The 19,860-nt window shown below is 45.9% G+C and overlaps 1 protein-coding gene across 1 annotated transcript; it reads right to left on the reverse strand.

The window, feature by feature from the left end:
- Positions 1 to 1,759: 1,759 nt before the first annotated feature.
- On the reverse strand, positions 1,760 to 6,602 carry RAX (retina and anterior neural fold homeobox). The gene is made up of 3 exons (XM_030926113.1): positions 6,127 to 6,602; positions 5,567 to 5,820; positions 1,760 to 2,737 (listed from the first exon to the last, which is right to left on the reverse strand). Exons 1-3 carry the CDS (start codon positions 6,413 to 6,415, stop codon positions 2,237 to 2,239), a joined length of 1,044 nt encoding a protein of 347 aa, XP_030781973.1. The 5' UTR covers positions 6,416 to 6,602; the 3' UTR covers positions 1,760 to 2,236.
- Positions 6,603 to 19,860: the final 13,258 nt, after the last annotated feature.

Below are 19,860 nucleotides of genomic sequence, written 5' to 3' on the forward strand. Positions count from 1 at the left end.
GGCTTGTCTCTGAAATCTGGGTATGGCTCACTCTGTTGATGCCTGGAGAGATGGTTTAGAAGAAAATCTATTATCGTCTGAAACTAAACAGTAGAAGAAGAAGTGGAAGTAGCAGAAAAACTTATAGAGAAAGAACTGAAAAACAGCACAGAGGAGACGAAATGGATAATCTTGGCAATGATCTAAGGCAAGTGAAGAAGATGCTGATGGTGGCATGCTCAAGGTCACAGGTGCCCAAGACTGCGGTAAGAAGGAGGACAGGGCAAGTGTGGTACTCACTTGGAGCCCATGAAGTCGGAAGTTCTGTAAATAAATCATCCTTAGGGAATGAAAGGATGAAACAAATGATAGGCCAAACACTCATTCTGGTTTTGTTTTGTTTTGTTTTCTTGCTAAGAGGTGATAGCACACGGGCTACTCCATTCGTCTCTCGCAAGGAGACATACTGAAGAGGGAAAGTGCAGATATTACTCCCTACCTCTTGGGGGAAATAATTTATTCAGTAAATTTTTACTCATCAGCCTACTGTGTGCAAGGCACCAGCTGGAGGTCTAGGGGTACACAGCCCTGGTTATGCAATAGCCTCTTAAAACCCACAGAGAAAGTACTGGAAACTATGATGAGGCTTCCCCTACTTCCAGCTCCAGTGTGGTCATCCTTTTCCCAAGTCGGTTTCATGAACCGGAGAACAGTCAGGGAATTTCGGGGAAAGGGGGACCGTGATTACAATCCATATTTCGTCATGCCAGGGTCTTGGTACTTTACACAAAGCCTTTACAGGTACAGACAGTAGCCAGTTGATGTTAATTAAGGCTCTGGCGTCATCATCCCGAAAGCACGCTTAGGGACGGGGGTTGTGGGGTAGACGGGGTGGGGTGGGGTGGGGTGTGGCGAGGACCCGTTGGCGGGCATCCCGGTTCTGCTGGCCGTGGCCCAGCTTCCAGTGTCGACGGTGGATATCGAGCACGCTCAGGCGGAAGTCCGGGACTCTCCTTCTTCCGAGAGTCTCAGGAGCTTGTGAAACGGGCTGAGATTTCGGGATTCCTTCCTCGCCCTAGAACCGGCGCCAGAGAACTGCAGATACTGTCCAGGGCACGCCCGCAAGAACTAGTCCTCGAGGCGGTGCCGCAGGGCGCTCCAGGACACTCTCCGAGCACGGCACCTCACCAGACTCGCCTTTTGCCGAACTCTGGGTTGGCGAGTGTGGAGTGAGTTGGGGAGGTTAGAGTTTCGCGGCTCCGAAAAGGAAAAGCATCTCTTTGTCTCAGTGCTTGTACCGCTAGTCACCAGTCCTGGGTGTTAGGGACTGGCACCGAACCGGAGATCTACCTGGTGAGCTGAGAGGAGCCCTTAGGAGAGCGGGGACGCCAGGGGCCGGGGGACACTTCGTCTCATCCTAGGGAAGTTGGTCTTGACGCTTTGTATTAAAGTCAGACTTCAAAGTATCAGCTGCCGCTGGACTGTGGGGCTAGCGGAGGAACTGGGAACGCGCTGGCGGCTGAACCTTAGCCCCTTCCACTCCGGACTCCACGCGCGCACATCCGCTCCAGGGAATGGCGCCTCGGGTCTAGGCCGCCGAAGCGTTCCGAATGGGGACGATTCTCTGGTGCAGCGAAGTGTCCCTAGAATTTTCACAGGGGAACCCTGAGCTTCTTCTCAGTCCTCCTCTTTCCCTGACGCACCCTGTCCATCAGCGCACCCTCCTCCCGAACCCCCATATTCACTCCTCTCCCCAAGTCCTAAGCGAGCTTAAACAGAGTCGAAACAAAACAAGCATGCCTTTAATTCTCCTCTCAAATACTTTGAAACTACTTATACAAAAGTTCCTCAAACTCTATTTTTCCGCCTCCCCTGCTTCCCTGTTACGATTATCTGGGGATCTCCAAGTCTCCTGGGAATGGCCAAGTTCAGAAGCTTCAGCCTGTTTGGGCCTGGAGGTTCCAGTGCCTGCGGGGATGGGAGCGGCGTGGCCAGCGGGGCCCGGCAGCTTGTTGCCCTCCAGCTGCAGGGCTGAGGTCCGCGAAGTGTGTTGAGAAGACAAGAGAGCCTCTCCTCAGGCCTGAAAGTCGCCCTTCTTCCCGTGCGTGGGGAGCACGCGCATGGCCCTGAACTATGCCTGGCGGGTGGCTTGCAGGCGATAGGAAAAGAGGGGCCGAGTGGGGGGGTCCCTGGTAGAGAGGATGTGGATACGGTGCGCTTGGTCCGGGGTCGGCTCCCAAGACGGTCCCCAGTACCCCTAGAGGGCCTGCCACGGCTTCCCGATGGCCTGGATGTGCTCCTTGGCTTTCAGACGCAGCGCCGCGATGCTGCTGTTGCGCGGGTCTGCCTCGTCCAGCGGGAACTTATCCCCGAAGCCGGGCCCGCACGGGTAGGAGGGCGGCGGCGGCGCAAGAGGCTGCAGGCCGGGGCCCAGCGGTGGGGAGTTCAGGAAGGGCGGCGGCGGCGGCGGCGGCGGCGTGTAACTGGCGGGCAGGCTCTGCGCGGGCGGCCCAAAGCCGGGCAGGCTCTGCAGCGCCGTGGCGCCCCCGCCCGGCAGCGGCGGCCCGAGCCAGGACTCCAGCGGCAGCGCGCCCCCAGCCGGCCCGCCACCGCTGCCCGGACCCGCCCCGAGGGGCGACAGTGTCGCCGAGGGCGGAGAGCGGCTGAAGGAGAGGAGGGGCGAGTCCTGCAGCTTCATGGAGGACACTTCCAGCTTCTCCTGCCGTCGCCACTTAGCCCGTCGGTTCTGGAACCACACCTGCAGGAGAGAGCACAGGGGCTGTCGGGCGGCAGCGGAGGCTGAGGCCGCGTCCCCAAACCTGAGCAGGTTCAGCCTGGCAGGTTCCACTCCCTCCTCCTCAAATAAAACTAGGGGCGCAACTGTTAGGCACCTGCCGAGCGGGGGCCCGGATCTTCTTCCTTCCACCCACTCTGACTCCTCCCACCTAGCATTCTCTTTTCTTTTCCATCCTTATTTTTATTTTATTTTATTTTTTTGCCTCTTCTCTCCATTATCGCCTCTTCTGAGTCTCTTTGTCCCATCCTAGTCCTCCGTGACGTCCCACCCTTTTCTCTGCTTATCTCATCCATAGCTGTGGTTGTATCTGTTTCCAAATCCTAGTACAGAGCTGGAGCTCAGAAAAAAAGTGAATTTAACTCTGCAATCTGATCGTAGAACTTTGAAATGAGATCTCACCAATTTTCTGTGACCTGCTGGTTGGCAGCCCCTCCTAACAGTTTAGACTTGCTTCTTCTCTGTATGGTACAGCTCTTAAGTTGCTGTAGTTTGGTCTCAGACTTTCTCTGCTTTACCTACCCTTTGTCTCTAAATACAGGTATAAATAAATATTGTTAAGTAGAGTAACTGGCAAGAATGGGGATTAAAATTCAGCTATTTTCACGGATTACTGGTTATGATAACTAGATAGGAGCAAGTGGGGTTAATTTGCCCCAAGCATATTTGAATTGCTGCTTTAATATTTTTATTTTTATTTAATTAATATCTGCTTACCATTTCTGCTGTTTCTTATTACTTTCAAAGGGTATAATCATTCCAGTCTATTATATCCACTTTTACATTACAAAGCTAATTTTGACATTACCCTAAGACTTTAGCTCAATGACAAGGTTTTTTGCTTCTTCTTCTTTATATATACAAAGTTCTTGCCAAGAGTAACGTCGGGTTTCTTCCAATGAAACTTCATTACTGATTTGATAAAAGCGCTGGAAAATGTGTAATTACATTTTTACTACCAGTTCCACCTTCATAGGCAAGACAGAGAATCCGTTTAGTAGAGAGCACAAAAGAACTTTGGCCAAACTGGTGGCTTTAGTGCTATATTTATGAAGGGAAATGGGGAGATTGTCGCAACCTCAAAAGGGAGAAAGTAGTTTTCAGTCAATAAAGGCAGGGGACCCCCTAGGACAGCTGAAAGAACAGCAATTCAGCATGTAAGCACCGCAGGGCAAGTGTGTGAGAGGCTGTAATTAGGGAGAAAAAGAGAAACAACAAAAGTGTAAGTACACTGTACCATCCCAGAAAAGATTCAGCTGCATATCTAAGGCCTCAAGTCTTCCTTAAATATTAGATATTTGCCAACAGCAGAGAAAAGAAACACTGATTTTGGTGAGGGATCCTGTCCCACCACCTCCTCAGCTCCCCTGTCAGCTGTAGCCTTCAGATCCAGTATCCCGGGTTATAGACAGAAGGATTGAGGTCGGTTGTGGCGATGCTCTACTGCTGCCCTCAGTGCGGGAGATCCTGCCTAGTATCTCTACCATCTGATTACATCATAGTCATGTGTTAAGAATGGCCATATGCTGGGTGCTGTGCTGGCCCTGTGGTCACAAAGAAGTCACAGACACTGTTCTCAAGAATCTCACAACTTAGAGAAGAAGCCAAAACCCCTGAACAAGTAATGAGGAGGATGCAGGTGGGCTCAGGTCCCCAGGGAGCTGAATTGAATTTGCTTGAATTCTGTAGGGTACTGGGAGGCTTTGCCTGTCTTCTTTCTCTTGTATTCGTTCCCTCTCCCATCTTTCCTTTCTTGAAAGCAGGTGCTAAAATTTCCATCCCTTCAGTGAAACCATGGCAGCTTCACTGCCCTAAATTAGGAGACATTGAACTGTCCTTGCTGGTTAATCCCAAGTCACATTAGGGAATTATATTTTTTAAGCCATGACTTTTACTCATTACTTTCAACTCTTAAACTAAGCAGAAAAAAAAAAAAAAAAAAAGCAGCATCTTGTCCTCTTTTACTTTTAAGACATGGATAAAAGCTCCAAACACTTGAGTATTCTCATTTCCTGGAAGTCTAACTTATTAGACACACACAAAAATCCCATCTTAGTTCCACTGCCTTTCAGATGCAGTGAAATTTGTTCCCAGTGTCTCTCTTTCAGCCCTCTGTAAACTCTCCCAATTTGGAAATCCTCCCAGATTTTTCACAGATGACTAGCAAATATTTAAGGCTTTCAAATATTTTAATGATCAGGGATTAAAGATAATTCAGCTTTAATTAAAGCGAAAACCTCTTTACAATAAAAAGAAAAGGCCTTTGCAGCGAGAAGTTTGGTTGGATGTGCACCAGAAAAGGAAAAGTCAGTTTCTTAAACAAATCCAACCAAAGTTTCAATTGCGAGGTGCCAGGCCCTTTGCAAGGAAACAGGGTTTTCGTTTTCAACTCAGTATACGCAGTTAGTGACGAGGGTGGCATTTGGGGCCCCAATCCTGTCACCTTCGATCCCTACCTGCATTCCCTTTCCACTCAGCAATCCCCAACCCCTTCCTGGCTATGTCTAATGAGCTGTCGGCTTCTTCATCTTGCAAGTCATTCCCTTCTTCTCTTTTTAGCTTAGAAGAGGGAAACCCCCAAAGGGGAGCTCTTACTACAAACAGGAACACACTACTTGAAGGTGGTGCACAGGGAACATCGAAGATCTGTGCCTCTCCCTTGGGACTCTGGGCGTGCCAAGTCGAGGAAGTACAGTAATAAATGCATGAACGTGCGTGAACTCCGAGAAGCATTGGCTGCAGTTTGGGCCTCGGGCCCTCCCGGATCCCAGTTTCTCACCCTGGGCTTTTTACCTGGACCCGGACCTCGGGTAGGTTGACCTTGCCGGCCAGCTCCTCGCGGCTGTACACGTCCGGGTAGTGGGACTTCTCGAACGCGCGCTCCAGCTCATGCAGCTGGTACGTGGTGAAAGTCGTGCGGTTCCGCCGGTGCTTTTTCTTGGGCTGTTCCTCCTCTGACAGTTTCGCTTCGCCGGTGGCTGGCCCGACGGGCAGTCCTGGGCTCGGCCGTGCCTCCCCGGGCTCCTTGGGGCAGTAGGGGCGAGGGGCTGGGGCGACGAGGCCCGGGAGGGTCAGATACACTCCCCAGAGCACCCTTGGGGCTACCCCTCCTCGCCGTGGGCTCTGGCCAGCCCGCCTGCTGGCTCCGAGATGGCCCGGGGAGGTCCGGGGTGAGGGCGGCGATGGGGTCCTAAGCTTTCTCTGAATGCAAATTGGAAGCTCCCGCCATAAACAAGAGTCCCCAACCCCGCGCCCAGGTGCCTTAATAAAAGTTAAGGAAGGGGCACTCTCGTCTGGCAAACTCCTAAGCTCGGGCGCCCGAAGGCCTCGCACAGCCAGGGGTGAGTACTCACCTTCGTATTCGGGGGCGGGCGCCGGGGCTGGCGGCGGGGAGGGCTCGGCGCCTCCCTCCGGCGCCTTGGGGCAGGCGGGCCGCGAGCCCAGCCTCCTATCCCGCTCCTTCGCGCCCCGGGCGCCCCGCTCCGCGGGGAAGGTGCCGAGGATCCCGTCGTCCTTGGTAAACCCCAGGATGGCCTCGATGCTGTGCAATCGCGAGGTGCTCCCTCCCGGGCTGCGGAGCAGGTGGCCGGCAAGCGAGAAGCTCCCGTCGGCCATGGCTGGCGCGCAGCCCGGCAGGTGCATGGGGTGCGCCGGGAGGCGGGAGGGCGCTTTGGAGACAGAGAGGAGAGCCTCGAAGCCGGCTCTTTCCGAGTGCGGCGGTGCAACCCGAAGGGTCCGGACCCTAAGTTAAGCTCTGCGGGCGAAGCCCACCCGGGCTGCGCACGCTGGGGGTGGCCGAGCGCTCAGCCCGCTGCCGCCTTAGTCCCAGAAGTCGGAAGTTCGGGCTCGGGGTAGCTGGGGCTCTTGGAGCTAAAGGCGGGGAGCCAACTGGCCCTCCGCTCCTCCGCTGTCGCCCGGGACCCAGCCCCTTCTCTAGGCCCCTCCCTCCACAGAGGGGCGTGTCCTCGCCCGGCCCAGCCACAGGGTCCTCTCTTGGCCACCCCCAGCACTAGGAACATTCCCCTCCCACCTCTTGATCTGTTTAAAGCTTTACAAACGCACTCCGGGGATCGGCGGCGCGATGCTTGATACGCGGGGGAACCTGATCGCGGCGCACCCCTAGTCCTGCCTCAGTGGGGCCGACGCCCTTGGGCTCATCTCTCCTCTTGTCTCCCTGTACCTCGGGCTTACCCTCTCACTTCAGACTAACCCCTGGGGGTCACCTGGCTCCTTGGACGCACCCCTTCCCAACTTCAGACTCGCCCGTCTCGACCCCTCTGGCTCACCTCGGCGGGGGCGCCACCCTGGCCTGCGTCCCCTGGAAGCGCCGAGGCCCAGCCGAAGGCTTCCCAGCCCCGCACTAGTCGCAGTTTGAATTTCCCCTCGCTGTCTCCCTTTTCTGGACCCACTCCCTTCTTGGCTCGGTTGTACGAAGTCCCAGACCTCGCGTTTAGTTTGTCCGTCTATATTTGTTTTAACTCCTCCCAGTCCCCTCGGACGTGAGCGCAGGCAGCCCCCCTCCCTCCCCCCAGCTCCAACCCCAGGGCCATTTCCGTCCGCAAGTCCGGTGATCTCTAGCGCCCGACTGCCCAGCAGGAGACTGGGAGCCCCGAGTCGGATGTGCAGCCGGGCTTAGGTCCCGCAGGAGACCCACCGGGAATTCCTCGCTCTCACCCACTGTCCTGCGGGGAGGGCGGGATCCTTTACTGAAGTACAGCGGTGTCGCACTCCCACCTCCCTCCAACACTTCTCCGGACCAAGGATATGGCCCAGAACTGACTGGGGAAGGACCTTCTCCCGGGGAGGAGGCCCCGCGCCTCTCCGAGGGTTCAGGAATAATCGGCTTGCAGGCTTGCAGTTCTTTCTCCTTTGGACCCCCTCGAGGCTTCCGTGGCCCACAGCGACTGATCGGCCACTTGGAAAGATGATTTGATAGGGTGAGTGTGTTTCACCTGCCACATTGCGGATGGACAATGGCGCTGTGAACATCGCACCCCTCAAATCTGAGGTGAGACCCGAGAACGGCGCTTGGCCTTCCCTGAGCTGGTGGCCTGAACCGTGAATTAAAATGCTTTCCTATGAAAGCTCAAAAACCTAGAGGACAACATCCCTACAATCTCCTTTTCAGTAGGCGCTCTGATCTCCACAGCAGGGGCGTCTTCTTTATCCCGCTTACGTTCAGACAAGCGTTTGCTGCGTCCCTCTAAGAGGGCGAGGCAACCGTCGAGGGCCACATCGTGGGCATCAAACAAATTGGGAAAGGCCAGGGCCGTTGGCCTGGTGGAGTTTAACATCCAGTCTGGAAGACAAGACAAAGGAAGAGGGAAAACACACACCCTCAGATCCTCCACCTTTAAATTGGTGTTAGAAGGATATTTGCCAAGGACAAGCCAATTCCTTAAGGATCATTCAGTGGTTAATTCCCCGTGATGGGCATATCTGTTTTTCATAAAACTATATAAAGGCGAACTAAAATAAGGGCAAGCATGTGACTGCAGGAGATAGAAACTGAACTAATTCAAGTCAGAAATTAGTTTTTATTTTAAGAAAAAAGCTAAATTAATTAAAGTTAATAGCACTTTATGGTGTTCACATATCACTTTTTATTTATTTATTTATTTATTTATTTATTTATTTATTTATTTATTATTTGTTTGTTTATTTTAGACACAGGGTCCCTCTCTGTCACCCAGGCTGGAGTGCAGTGGCGTGATGGTGGCTCACTGCAGCCTGGAGCTCCTGGGCTCAAGCAATTCTCTCAACATGTTGCTTTGTAGTTTTCAGAATCTTCTCACATTCTTCATATCATCTGATCTTTGCAACCTTGTGAGGTGAGCAGGACAGATATATTGGTCCCCATTTTACAGAAGAGGAAACTGAGGCTCCAAGTGATACAGCTACTAAGTGGAGGGGTAAGGACTAGAACTCAGGCCACTGACTCCTTGTCCAGTGTTTTCTGCCTGCAGCTCATTTGTAATTATTGTTGTAGAGTGTGATCTTTTTGAAAACAATCAAAGCCCATCTTAGTCTGCAGTCTGTCTTTAATCCTTCCCTGAGACTGAATTCTGCATCTAAGAGGCGGAGGTAGAAGCCGTTTAGCTCCCAGAAGAAATCAAGTCAGACCCTATAGAGAGTGGGCTTTGGGCATTGGCATCCAGGGCAAATTAACAAACCCTCTGGAGAGTCCCCTGACAGACCAGGCTTTGCCTCCTCCTCCGCCCCTCCTCCACCTTTCTAGACCCCACAAATGGCCTGGTGGCACCCGGTAAGGTCTGAATGCCAGGTACACAGGCCAGGTGGCTGATGTGCTGAGGTGCTGGTGAGCAGAGGGCAGCCATGGGGATAATTAATTGGTATTTGCTGTTTCCCCTCTGACCGAGGATGCTTTTTATGCAAACTTCCCAATATTAAATTGATCTTGATAATCACCGCCAAACAAAGATTGGCAGCGTTTTCTTAAGCTCCTGCCCACACGCTGCTAAGGGGTTTATGGCCTTGTTTTCCAAAGTTAATTCCTCTGGAACTGCCCAGCTCCTCCTAATAAGTCCAGGTGAGGTTAGCTTTTATTTACTGTTTATTTCAGAGTCTGGGGAGAAAAGTAGAAAAGACTTCAACAGCCACTGGCGAGGGCAGGGGTGGTGGTGATGGGGGTGGGGGAGACAGGGCAGAGGAGGACAAGGGGGAGTTGGGGCTTCCTTTGTGCAGGACATAAAGAGCTAGTCAGTACCATTGTGGGCACGGCAGAGGGTACTCCAAGCAATCAGCCGGGGGTCATTGTTAGGGGCTAATCTACGTGTGTATTTCCCAAGAACTCGATTAGGGAAGATGAATGGACTGGGCCATGTCCCTAATTCTTCCAGCATGAAGCTGCATTTTTCCAGCAGTTAGGCTAGCTCGTAATCAGCCCTGCTTCAGCAACAGTAAGAAGCCTGGCTTCTGAACCCCCACCTCTGGTTAATTCATAAATTCATTAGATGGATCAAAGAAACCCCCTCTTTCCATCCCCCACCTGCAGCCAACCTTAGACACAGCTAAAGCCCCATTAAACTTGGGATGGTTGGGAGACACACATTTCCAAAAGTGAGGAAGTTGTGGTATAAAGCGGCTCCTTGATCGTGGATGTATGGAGAAGGTCCAGTTTCTGGAAGTATTCTGGATGAACAGTCTCACCTACAACATGAAGGAGACATGCATATCCCCGTGCACTGGACAGAGAAGGAGGGAGACCAGTGAATTAAGGACATTTGGCCACAGCCTCTTGTCATTTCACCTCTCGGTGATGCTTTACATTAGGGTGAAAGTGTCTGTGGAAAGGCCTATGAGATATCAATTCATAAAGTGTATCAAACCAACTTGATTGTCTGCATGTAGATTGTCCCCATAGCAGATGTATTTTAATCCTGGAATAACTCCCCCTGTGTCATGCCACACTCGAGGACCTCCTCCTCCCACTAGCTCATACACATGCAAGAAAGGCAACTTACTTTTAGTTTTAGCCAGAGCAAAACACAACTCATATAATCACTAAACATACACACATACCATGCACACACGCTGCAGTTCAACAAATTCAATTGTCAAGAGTTAAGAATACATACAAGAGCTACTATTTGTTGAATACTAAGTATATGTCAGCAGGTATATGCCATACACTTTTGAGTATTATTTTACATGAATTATCCAATTTAGTTCTTACAATAATCCTATGATGTAGATGCTGTTATTATTATTATTATTATTATTATTATTATTATTAGACACAGAGTTGCCCAGGCTGGAGTGCAGTAGCATGATCACAGCTCACTGCAGCCTCAACTTCTTGAGCTCAAGCATCCTCCCACCTCAGCTTCCTGCAAAGCTGGGACTACAGGTGCACACCATCACATCCAGCTAAATTTTGTATTTTTTTTGTAGAGACGGGTTTTTGCCATGTTGCATAGGCTGGTCTTTAACTCCTGGGCTCAAGCAATGTTCCCGCCTTAGCCTCCAAAAATGCTGGGATTACAGGCTTGAGCCACTGCACCTGGCCGGCAGATATTATTATCCCTACTTTACAGATAAGGAAACTGAAATACAGAGAGGTTATGTAACATGTCCAAGGTCACACAGCTGGTTTCAAGTAGAGCCAAGATCTGAACCTAGGTGTTTTACTCAGGAATGCATCCATCTCCCCACCGCGTGTGCTACCCCCAACAAGGTATGCGTATTAACGTGCACCATTAATTCTCCAGTGGCCATAAGAGAACCAGCAGATAAATTAAAGCAAGAAAATTTGGGAGTCAAGGGTAACAGGAATAATATAGTTCAGAGTGATGTGGGGATGGGAAAGGTATGATGGATAGCCTATAATTTTTTAAGTTATGTAAGATGGTTACAGATTTGCTAAAAAAAAAAATAAGTATACCATTCAACTTTCCAGGGCTGTCTCATGAAGTTTAGGGAATTTTCCCTGTTCTGAGTTTCAAATCACTCTCAGTGGTTTGTAAACTATATATTCTTAAGCATCTAAAATATATTTTTCAGCACTGGCCTTTGATGCTGTGAATTCTCCCCTATATCGTATTATACATTGCATATCATCGGCGAGTTGCTGGCAATGGTCGCAAAAATATCAATAGCTAAGCTCTTTTTGACACTGACATTGCATCCAGAGATAAAATACACTAGTGCTTGTTCATCTCTCACTACCAGATCTCCCTCATTTATGAAATATTAGCTACTTGAAGCAACCCAGAAGGTATATCAGAAAAATGTTCTTAGAGGTGCCTACCAGAACCCCATTTTTACATGTGGGCAACTAACAATGAATATCCTTGGCCACTTTCAGTATATGACCTTGACACAGATGATAAAGACATTTCCTGTATAGTAGTTTACCTCTCACTATGTCAATCTGGATATTCTCTAGCATTTTCAGACTAGATTGAAGCAATTGTTGATATAAGGATTGTATAGTGAATAGTAATCATGGCTGAAATACCATAAACCAACAAAGAGATGGGCCTCATGTAGACATTTTGGGTTTCATTGAGAGCCCTCTCAGATGGGCATATGGAAGCAAACATTTCATCTCATCACAAGATGAAATGAAGGGCAGTTGGAAGCTGTTGTTTCCCAGCAGTAATACCCTGTATGAAAGCCTTCCTTTCACCTAAGAATAGGGACCACAGCTCTCTGCAGACCATCCAGCAATTAGCAAGAAGTCTCCTCCTTGGGAATTTCCATTGTTCCCCGATTATGATGTTTTTGGAAACAACATCACTTAAAACTGCCCTCCCACTTAGTTTCCTGTTATTTCAGGGGATCATATATTGAAGATTTAGAAAAGGAACTTTGATTATTATCTGTTCTGTTCTCTTATTTCTAGCCCCCATTTTAACATTTTAGATGTGAAAATGTGTGGGCCCAGAGAAATTAAGCAGTTAGCCCAAGGTGAGACAGAATGTTTGTACTAGGGCTTGGACTGGAGCCAGGTCCCAGACTCCCAGGCTGTCCACTGGGCACGCTGGCATTAGCACCACCATACTGAGCTCTCAGGCTGTTACACTCAGATGCCCCAGGCTTATAGTTAGAGGAAGTCACTGCGTGAATTGTGGAGGAATATATTTGTTGTACAAACACAATGAAGTTACTCTTCACATAACTCCCCCACCATTTACCCACCCAATTATCTTGGTTCTGAGCTTGCTTTTACAACTGATGTAAGTTCAAGTAGCCTCTCTGTAGGAGGAAAAATTCCCTTGGCAATAGATTTACAGGGATTTTTGGCAAACAGCTAATACTGCTACCCGTTGGTGTGCTGGAATCAGCCCCTTCTGGCTTGTAAGAACTTATGGTTAGCATCTTCCCAGTTCTGAGTTCAGTGATTCACCTTAGTAGCTTGAAATCAGCCATAGTGGTAGTAATTTCACCACAGCAATTGGCAAACACTAAAAATCAGACAGTCCCCCTCTCAACTTAAAAACTAAATGATGTTGAAACATTACTAGCACATTACTGCTCCTACCTCATTAAAAATGAGGAAATCAGGAAGTGTTTATCATTATTATTTATTATTAAAACTAAAACAAAACCATGATTGATGTGGTGAGAGATGTCTAACTTTTTACTCAAAAATGAAAATTTACATCATTATCTCAGAATATATAAACAAAAAGAGGGAACTTGGATTTCTGCCAAATTAATGGACTTTTTTGAGTTGTTAGGAGCAAAGCTATATTAAGATAATTCCTCTTTACTTGTTTTCTAATTAAACTAATTGAATTCAGAGTGTCTAGGGGGAAGCACTAAAGACATTTATCTTGAGGGGATGATGGTCTTGAAGCCTATCAATCCTCTTAGAGTGCTAAGAAGGCAAATCCAAGGATGCCCATTTTGCAGCAGCCTTGACCCAACACCCAGCTGGGGTTTGACCAGCTCTAGTCTTCTTCACAGCAAGGCAGTGTTCTACTGAAAACCATTTGGCTTCCAGTTCTCTACAACCTCCGGTTTTCTTTCTAGCTCACTGGCTGCTCCTCGACAGTATCCTCCCTGGATTCCTCCTCTTGTCCTTGACCTCTCAAAGCCGGAATGCCCAGCCCAGCCCTGGGTCCTGCTCCCTATCTAGACTCACTTCCTTGATGCTCTCCTTGACTCTACTCCAGAACTCTTTTCTGACTCCTGTGGTTGATCGACTGCCTATTAGGCATCTCCATTTACATGTTATTGAGTACATGTTCAAAACAGAGTTTCTGAATAGGACTTCCCTCCTGCACCTGTTCTACCACCGTCTTCCTCATATCTATAAATGGCTGTTTCACTCATGTGTCTCAGGCCCTAAGCCATACATTTCTCTTTCTATCACCCAATTTGTCAGGCAATCCTGTTGGCTGTAGCTTCAACATATAAACAGATTATGATGACTTTTCTCCATCTCCAATCTGGTGCAAACCACCATTCATCTCCATAGGGCTCAAGTGATCCTCCTGCCTCAGTCTCCCGAGTAGCTGGGACTACAGACATATGCCATCATGTCTGGCTAATTTTTTTATATTTTTAGTAGAGACAGTGTTTCACCTTTTTGGCCAGGCTGGTTTCCAACTCCTGACCTCAGGTGATCCGCCTGTCTCGGCCCTCCCAAAGTGCTAGGATTACAGGTGTGAGCCACCGCACCCAGCCTCCTTTCTATTCAGATAAATAATTATAGCACATCTCTGGTTCAGATCCATAAATAGGTGCTGGGTTACTCTCCTTCTCTTCTAATTCAAAGTCAACATACACATTCTTTATTCCCCCAAATGGAAGCTGCCTGCTTCTTAAAACAGGATTTTAACATATTCCATTTTATGTTTTAATTTGGAGAGTAAAAAAAAACCCAGAATGCACCTAATTCCTGACAAAGCATGAGCTACTCACAAGCAGAAACAATTCAAAGGCCAGGACTGAAAATATGTGGTTAAATACACATAACTGAAAACGTGCCATTTCAATCATTTTTGAGTATATAGTTCTGTGGCATTAAATACCTTCCTATTGTTGTGCAGTCATCACCTCCATCTATCTCCAGAACGTTTTAATCTTCCTGAACTGCAATTTTGTATCCATTAATCAAAACTCCTCACCACTCCCAGTCCTCAGCCCGCAGCAACCATCTTTCTACTTTCTGTCTCTAGGAATTTGATTACTCTAAGTATCTCATGTGAGTGGAATCACAGAGTATTTGCTTTTTTGTGGCTGGTTTCTTTCATTTAGCATAATGTCTTCAGGTTTATCCATATTGTAGCATGTGCCAGAATTTTCTTTCTTTTTAAGGCCGAATAATATGCCAGTGTATGTATATACTACATTTTTCTTATGCATTAAGTCTGTTGATAGACACTTGGGTTGCTTTCACCTCTTAGCTGTTGTGAATAATGCTGCTATGAACATTAATGTGCAAATAATTGTTTGAGTGCCTGCTTTCAATTTTTTTTTCTTTTTTTTTTTTGAGATGGAGTCCTCTGTTGCCCAGGCTGGAGTACAGTGGCGTAATCTTGGCTCACTGCAACCTCTGCCTGCTAAGTTCAAACGATTATCTTGCCTCAGCCTCCCGAGTAGCTGGGATTACAGGCGTGCGCCACCATGCCCAGATAATTTTTGTATGTTTAGTAGAGACAGGGTTTCACACTGTTGCCCAGGCTGGGCTCAAGTGATCCGCCCGCCTCGGTCTCCCAAAGTGCTGGAATTACAGGCGTGAACCACCGCACCTGACCTGCTTTTAATTCTTTTGGGTAAATACCCAGAAGTGGAATTGCTGGATCATATGGTAATCCTATGTTTCATTATGTGCAGAACTGCCACACCGTTTTCCACAGCTGCTGCACCGTTTTACATTTCCACCAGCCACACACATAGTACATTGTGAATCCTTGCCAATTCTTGTCATTGTTTGTTGTTTTCTGCTATTTTAAAAATAATAATAACCATCCTAATAGGTGTAAACTGGTATCTCATTGGTTTTGGTTTGCATTTCCCTAATGATTAGTTATATTGTGCCTTTTTGCATTTGCTTATTGTCCATTTGTATATCTTCTTAAGAGAAACACCTATTCAAGTCCTTTGCCCATTTTTTAATTGGGTTGTTTGTTCTGTCTAGAGTTTGTAGAACACTTTATGATTAGCAAGGTGACTAACAGAAGGCTAGAACACAATCAACTCTTGATTACCTCCAGCTGGTAAGAGGTGCACAGAGAACCACAAACATCAGATTGTCTCTAAATGCCACATATTCGCTTTGAAAATGCATTAGTATCAATGTTGAATCATTCACACTTGAATTATACCTCAATAGAGCTTTTATGCTTCCCTACCAATCTCTGGGAAAGTCTTGTCTTCCTTGAGGTGCCCAAGAAAAGGCATCGATGATTTTTGGTGAATGTCGAGGTCATATGAACTTTTTCAGCTCACAGATATGGCCAGATCTCTCCACCAGTGTTCTTTGCACATCTCACTTTATTAAATTTTGATGAAACTTGTGAATACACTGTAAAGCCTTAGTTAAATTATTCCAATATTGTTTTATTAAAAGTATTATTTATTTTTTCCAGCTCTATTGATGTGTAATTGACAAATAAAAATTGTCTATATTCAAAGTGTACAATGTGATGATTTGATGTGTACATACACATTGGGAAATGATTACCACAGGATTTTTTTTTATTTCTGTGAAAAATACCATTGGAATTTTGATAGGAATTGCACTGAATCTGTAGACCACTTTGAGTAGTGTGGAAATGTTAATAGTATTTATTCTTCCAATTCATGAACACAGGATACCTATGTATTTGTGTTTTGTTTATTTTTTTCATTCATGGCTTATAGTTTTCAGCATACAGATCTTTCACCTCCTTGGTTAAATTTATCCCTGAGTATTTTATTCTCTTTGATGCCATTGTAAATGAGATTTTTTTCTTAATTCCTTTTTTGATTAGTTTTTTTTGTTACAGTATAGAAATACAACTGCTTTTTGTATGTTATTTCGTATCTTGAAACCTTACTGAATTGTATATATTCAAAGTGTATTAGTTCTGACCATTTTTTGGTAGTCTTTAGGGTTTTCCACTCATAAGATTACTGTTATCTGCAAACAGAGACAATTTAACTTCTTCCTGCCCAATTTAGATGTCTTTATTCAGTTGTATTTTGTTTGTTTTTTGTTTTTATTTTGAGACGGAGTTTTGCTCTTGTTGCTCAGGCTGGAGTGCAATTGTGTGATCTCGGCTCACCACAACCTCCACCTTCCGGATTCAAGCGGTTCTCCTGCCTCAGTCTCCTGAGTAGCTGAGATTACAGGCGCCCGCCACCATGCCTGGCTAATTTTTGGTATCTTTAGTAGAGACATGTTTTTCCATGTTAGTCAGGCTGGTCACCAACTCCCGACCTCAGGGTGATCTGCCTGCCTCGGCCTCCCAAAGGGCTGGGATTACAGCCGTGAGCCACCACGCCCGGCTCATTTGTCTGTTTTTTGCCCAGTTGCTCTGGCAAGGACTTCCAATACTACGTTGAATAGACGTGGTGGACGTGTGCACCCTTGTCTTGCTCTGGATCATAGGGGAACACTGTTGAGAATTACATTACCTGTGGGCTTGTCATATGTGACCTTTATTATGTTGAGGTACATTCTTTCTATGTCTAATTTGCTTAGAGTTTTCATAATAAAGATTAGAGCAGAAATAAATGAAATAGACACTAGAAATAAAATAGAAAAGATTAACAAAACTAAAAGTTGTTTTTTAAAAACAAAATTGACAAATTTTTAACTAGACTAACCAAGGAAAAAAAAGAAAGAAGATCCAATTATAAATAAAAGGGGAGACATTACAACTGATACCAAGGAAATAAAAAGGATCATCAGAGACTGCCATGAATTTTTATTATTCTAAGATAACCTAGAAGAAACAAACTCCTAGAAACACACAATTTACCCAGACTGAATCATGAGGTAATCAAAAATCTGGATAGATCAACAAGGAGATGAAATCAGTAACTTAAAACCTCCCAGCAACAACAACATCAGCAAAGTCCAGGACCAGATAGCATCATGGGAGCTTTAATGCCACCCTTCTGAAATTCTTCAAAAAAAAAAAAAAAAAAAAAAAAAAAAAAAAAAAGAAGATAAAGAAACTCTTCCAAATTCATTTTAAAAGGCTAGCATTATTCTCATACCAAAGCCAAATAAGGACAGTATAAAAAAGATAATCACAGGTCAATATCTCCGATGAATGTAGATGAAAAAAATCTTCAGTAAATCAAGTTTAACAGCACATTAAAAAGGTCATTCACCATGATCAAGTGGGGTTTATCCCTGGGATGCAAGGTTAGTTCAACAGTAAATCAAATCCCTAATATGATATGCCACATTAAGAGAATGAAGGACAAAAATGACATCATCATCTTAACAGGTACAGAAAAAGCATAAGGCAAAAGAACATTCCAATATTCTACATTCTGAAATTTAGTATAAAGCTTGCCTATTTTGTAGATTTGTCAAGCTTTTGCTGCCCTAAAGGCAAGTCAGATAGTTCATGGTCCTACAGGAAAGGGCAAGCCACAATCTCCTCTTCCTTCTCCCCCTCTCTCCTGTTCCTGGCCTTAGTCATTGTCAATGCCATATTCATCTCAGTAACATTACTGAGCTGGATACCATGTGTTAACTTGACATGTGCCATCTCATTTCATTTCAGAGGTCAATATTTTTATAATCCTTCTTCCCCGAAGTCTCCATATTCAATGTATGCATGAGTTCCTTTGGCTTTGCTTCTGCACCACCGTGCAGACCACCGTCTTACCTTGCTTAGACAGAGGACTCAATTAGCCTTTTAACTGGTCTCCTTTCTGCTACTCTTAGCTCCCTTCTCTCCACTTTCCACGCAGCAGCCAGATAACTGTTGAAAAATATAAATCAGATCATGCCACTCCCTGCATAAAATTTATCCAAAGGCTTACTGTAACAGGATAAAATCCAAACTCCTTGCACTGCTCTGGAAGACTTACTGTTTTTCCACATCTCACAGCTCCTCATTTAACACTTCCGACCCCTTTCCTATCCTTACCAACTTGCTCACTGAGCTGCACACCGCCTTGGCCTCTTTCCTCTTCTTGAAATCCTCCAAGCTCCTTTCTGCCTCAAGACCTTTGGCCTTACTATTCTCTCTGCCTGAAATGCCCTCCATCAGATATTCACATGATCTTCTTATAATTCCATTTTTTTATAGCACCTACTACACTCTAAACCTATCTTCTTTATTTTACTATCCGAATCCCCTCATTAGAATCTTAGCCACGTGAGAATATGGACCTTACCTGTTCAATCTCCAGCACCCAGAGCATATGTTGCACATAGTCGTGGTTGAGTCAATGAATAACTACAAGGAACTCTATTTTTCACATAAGGAAGCAGTTAAGCAACTTGTCTGATTTCACACAGCTATTAATTGGCACAAGCATACATTTTTTCACATTCTTATACTCAGTCATCTGGAGTTTTTCTAAAATATTAATTATTTCCCATGTGTTTGGAAAATGTCAAACTGCTTAGCTTTCCTTCCCAAATAGTCCACAGAAATCATTTGATCACTTTCAAAAGGCATTTCAGTCCACTCCAGTCTTGTTAGCATCAGCGCTGGCTAGGGTTTCCTCCACCGCCTTTGATGTGAGCGTTCATTAAATGAGGAGACAGGGGTTCCCATGCAACGCCATAGCCATCTTGGTCAGAAGCCACACCACTCTAGGGAATGTCATTTTTTTCCCCCAAGGCGGCTCCAGCAACTCTACTGTTAACTTCAGTTTACTTTTACAGTTCACTGTGATTTTATGAACACTTGTTTGTTGATTTTTATTGTGCTTTCTCCTTTGACCCCTTAAGCCCTAAAAATGCTGATCCTGTATGTTCTGATGAATCGAATTAGCCCCTTTTAGCCACCAGATGCTTTCAGTAGGATTTACAAGATGCTCCCCAGAAGTGTCTTCATTCAAGTGTTGGGAGTTTGCCGTGCTTACTGCAGGGCATGTGCATTGTTAGTTAAATGAATGATCTTAAAAAAACACAACTTGGAAATCTTTAAGGGTTTCTGAAATGAGTTAAGAAAATAAGTAAACATCATTTTGTACATTTATACTATCTTTCTTTAACTCCAGAAATTAGATGCCATCTAAGAATGATGTTTTTAGCATATAAACAGAGTTGTAAAAATATATTGTTTTCAAGGGCTAGCCACATTTTGGAGTTGGGTAAAGGAGATAAACTTCAGCACAAGTAAATTTTTTATACTAGTCTTTCTACTTTTGGTTAGGTTTGAAATTTTTCCATAACAAAAAAATATATTTTAAAAGGCAAAAAAGCCACAAGGTTTCTCAATCTGAATTTAATTTGTATGATTTCAAAACTTATTACATTCTCCAAGCATAATTTTTGCAGCTCTCAAAACTGCTCTTTCTAATGTAGACAAGCAAAGGATATTATGGTCCAGGAATTTCACTTCTGAGTGTGTACCCAAAATAATTGAAAGCAGGGACTTGGACAGATATTTGTATACCGATGTTCACAACAGCTTTACTCTTCATAGGCAAAA

This window comes from Rhinopithecus roxellana, chromosome 21, assembly GCF_007565055.1.
Source record: "Rhinopithecus roxellana isolate Shanxi Qingling chromosome 21, ASM756505v1, whole genome shotgun sequence".
Lineage (NCBI taxonomy): Eukaryota > Metazoa > Chordata > Mammalia > Primates > Cercopithecidae > Rhinopithecus > Rhinopithecus roxellana.

Coding starts and splice junctions, on each gene's coding strand:
- RAX (XM_030926113.1), bottom strand. CDS start 6,415: ATGCACCTGCCGGGCTGCGCGCCAGCCATGGCCGACGGGAGCTTCTCG. Junction 5,821..6,126: donor GCCCGCCCCCGAATACGAAG/GTGAGTACTCAC, acceptor TCGTCGCCCCAG/CCCCTCGCCCCTACTGCCCC. Junction 2,738..5,566: donor TACCCGAGGTCCGGGTCCAG/GTAAAAAGCCCA, acceptor TCTCTCCTGCAG/GTGTGGTTCCAGAACCGACG.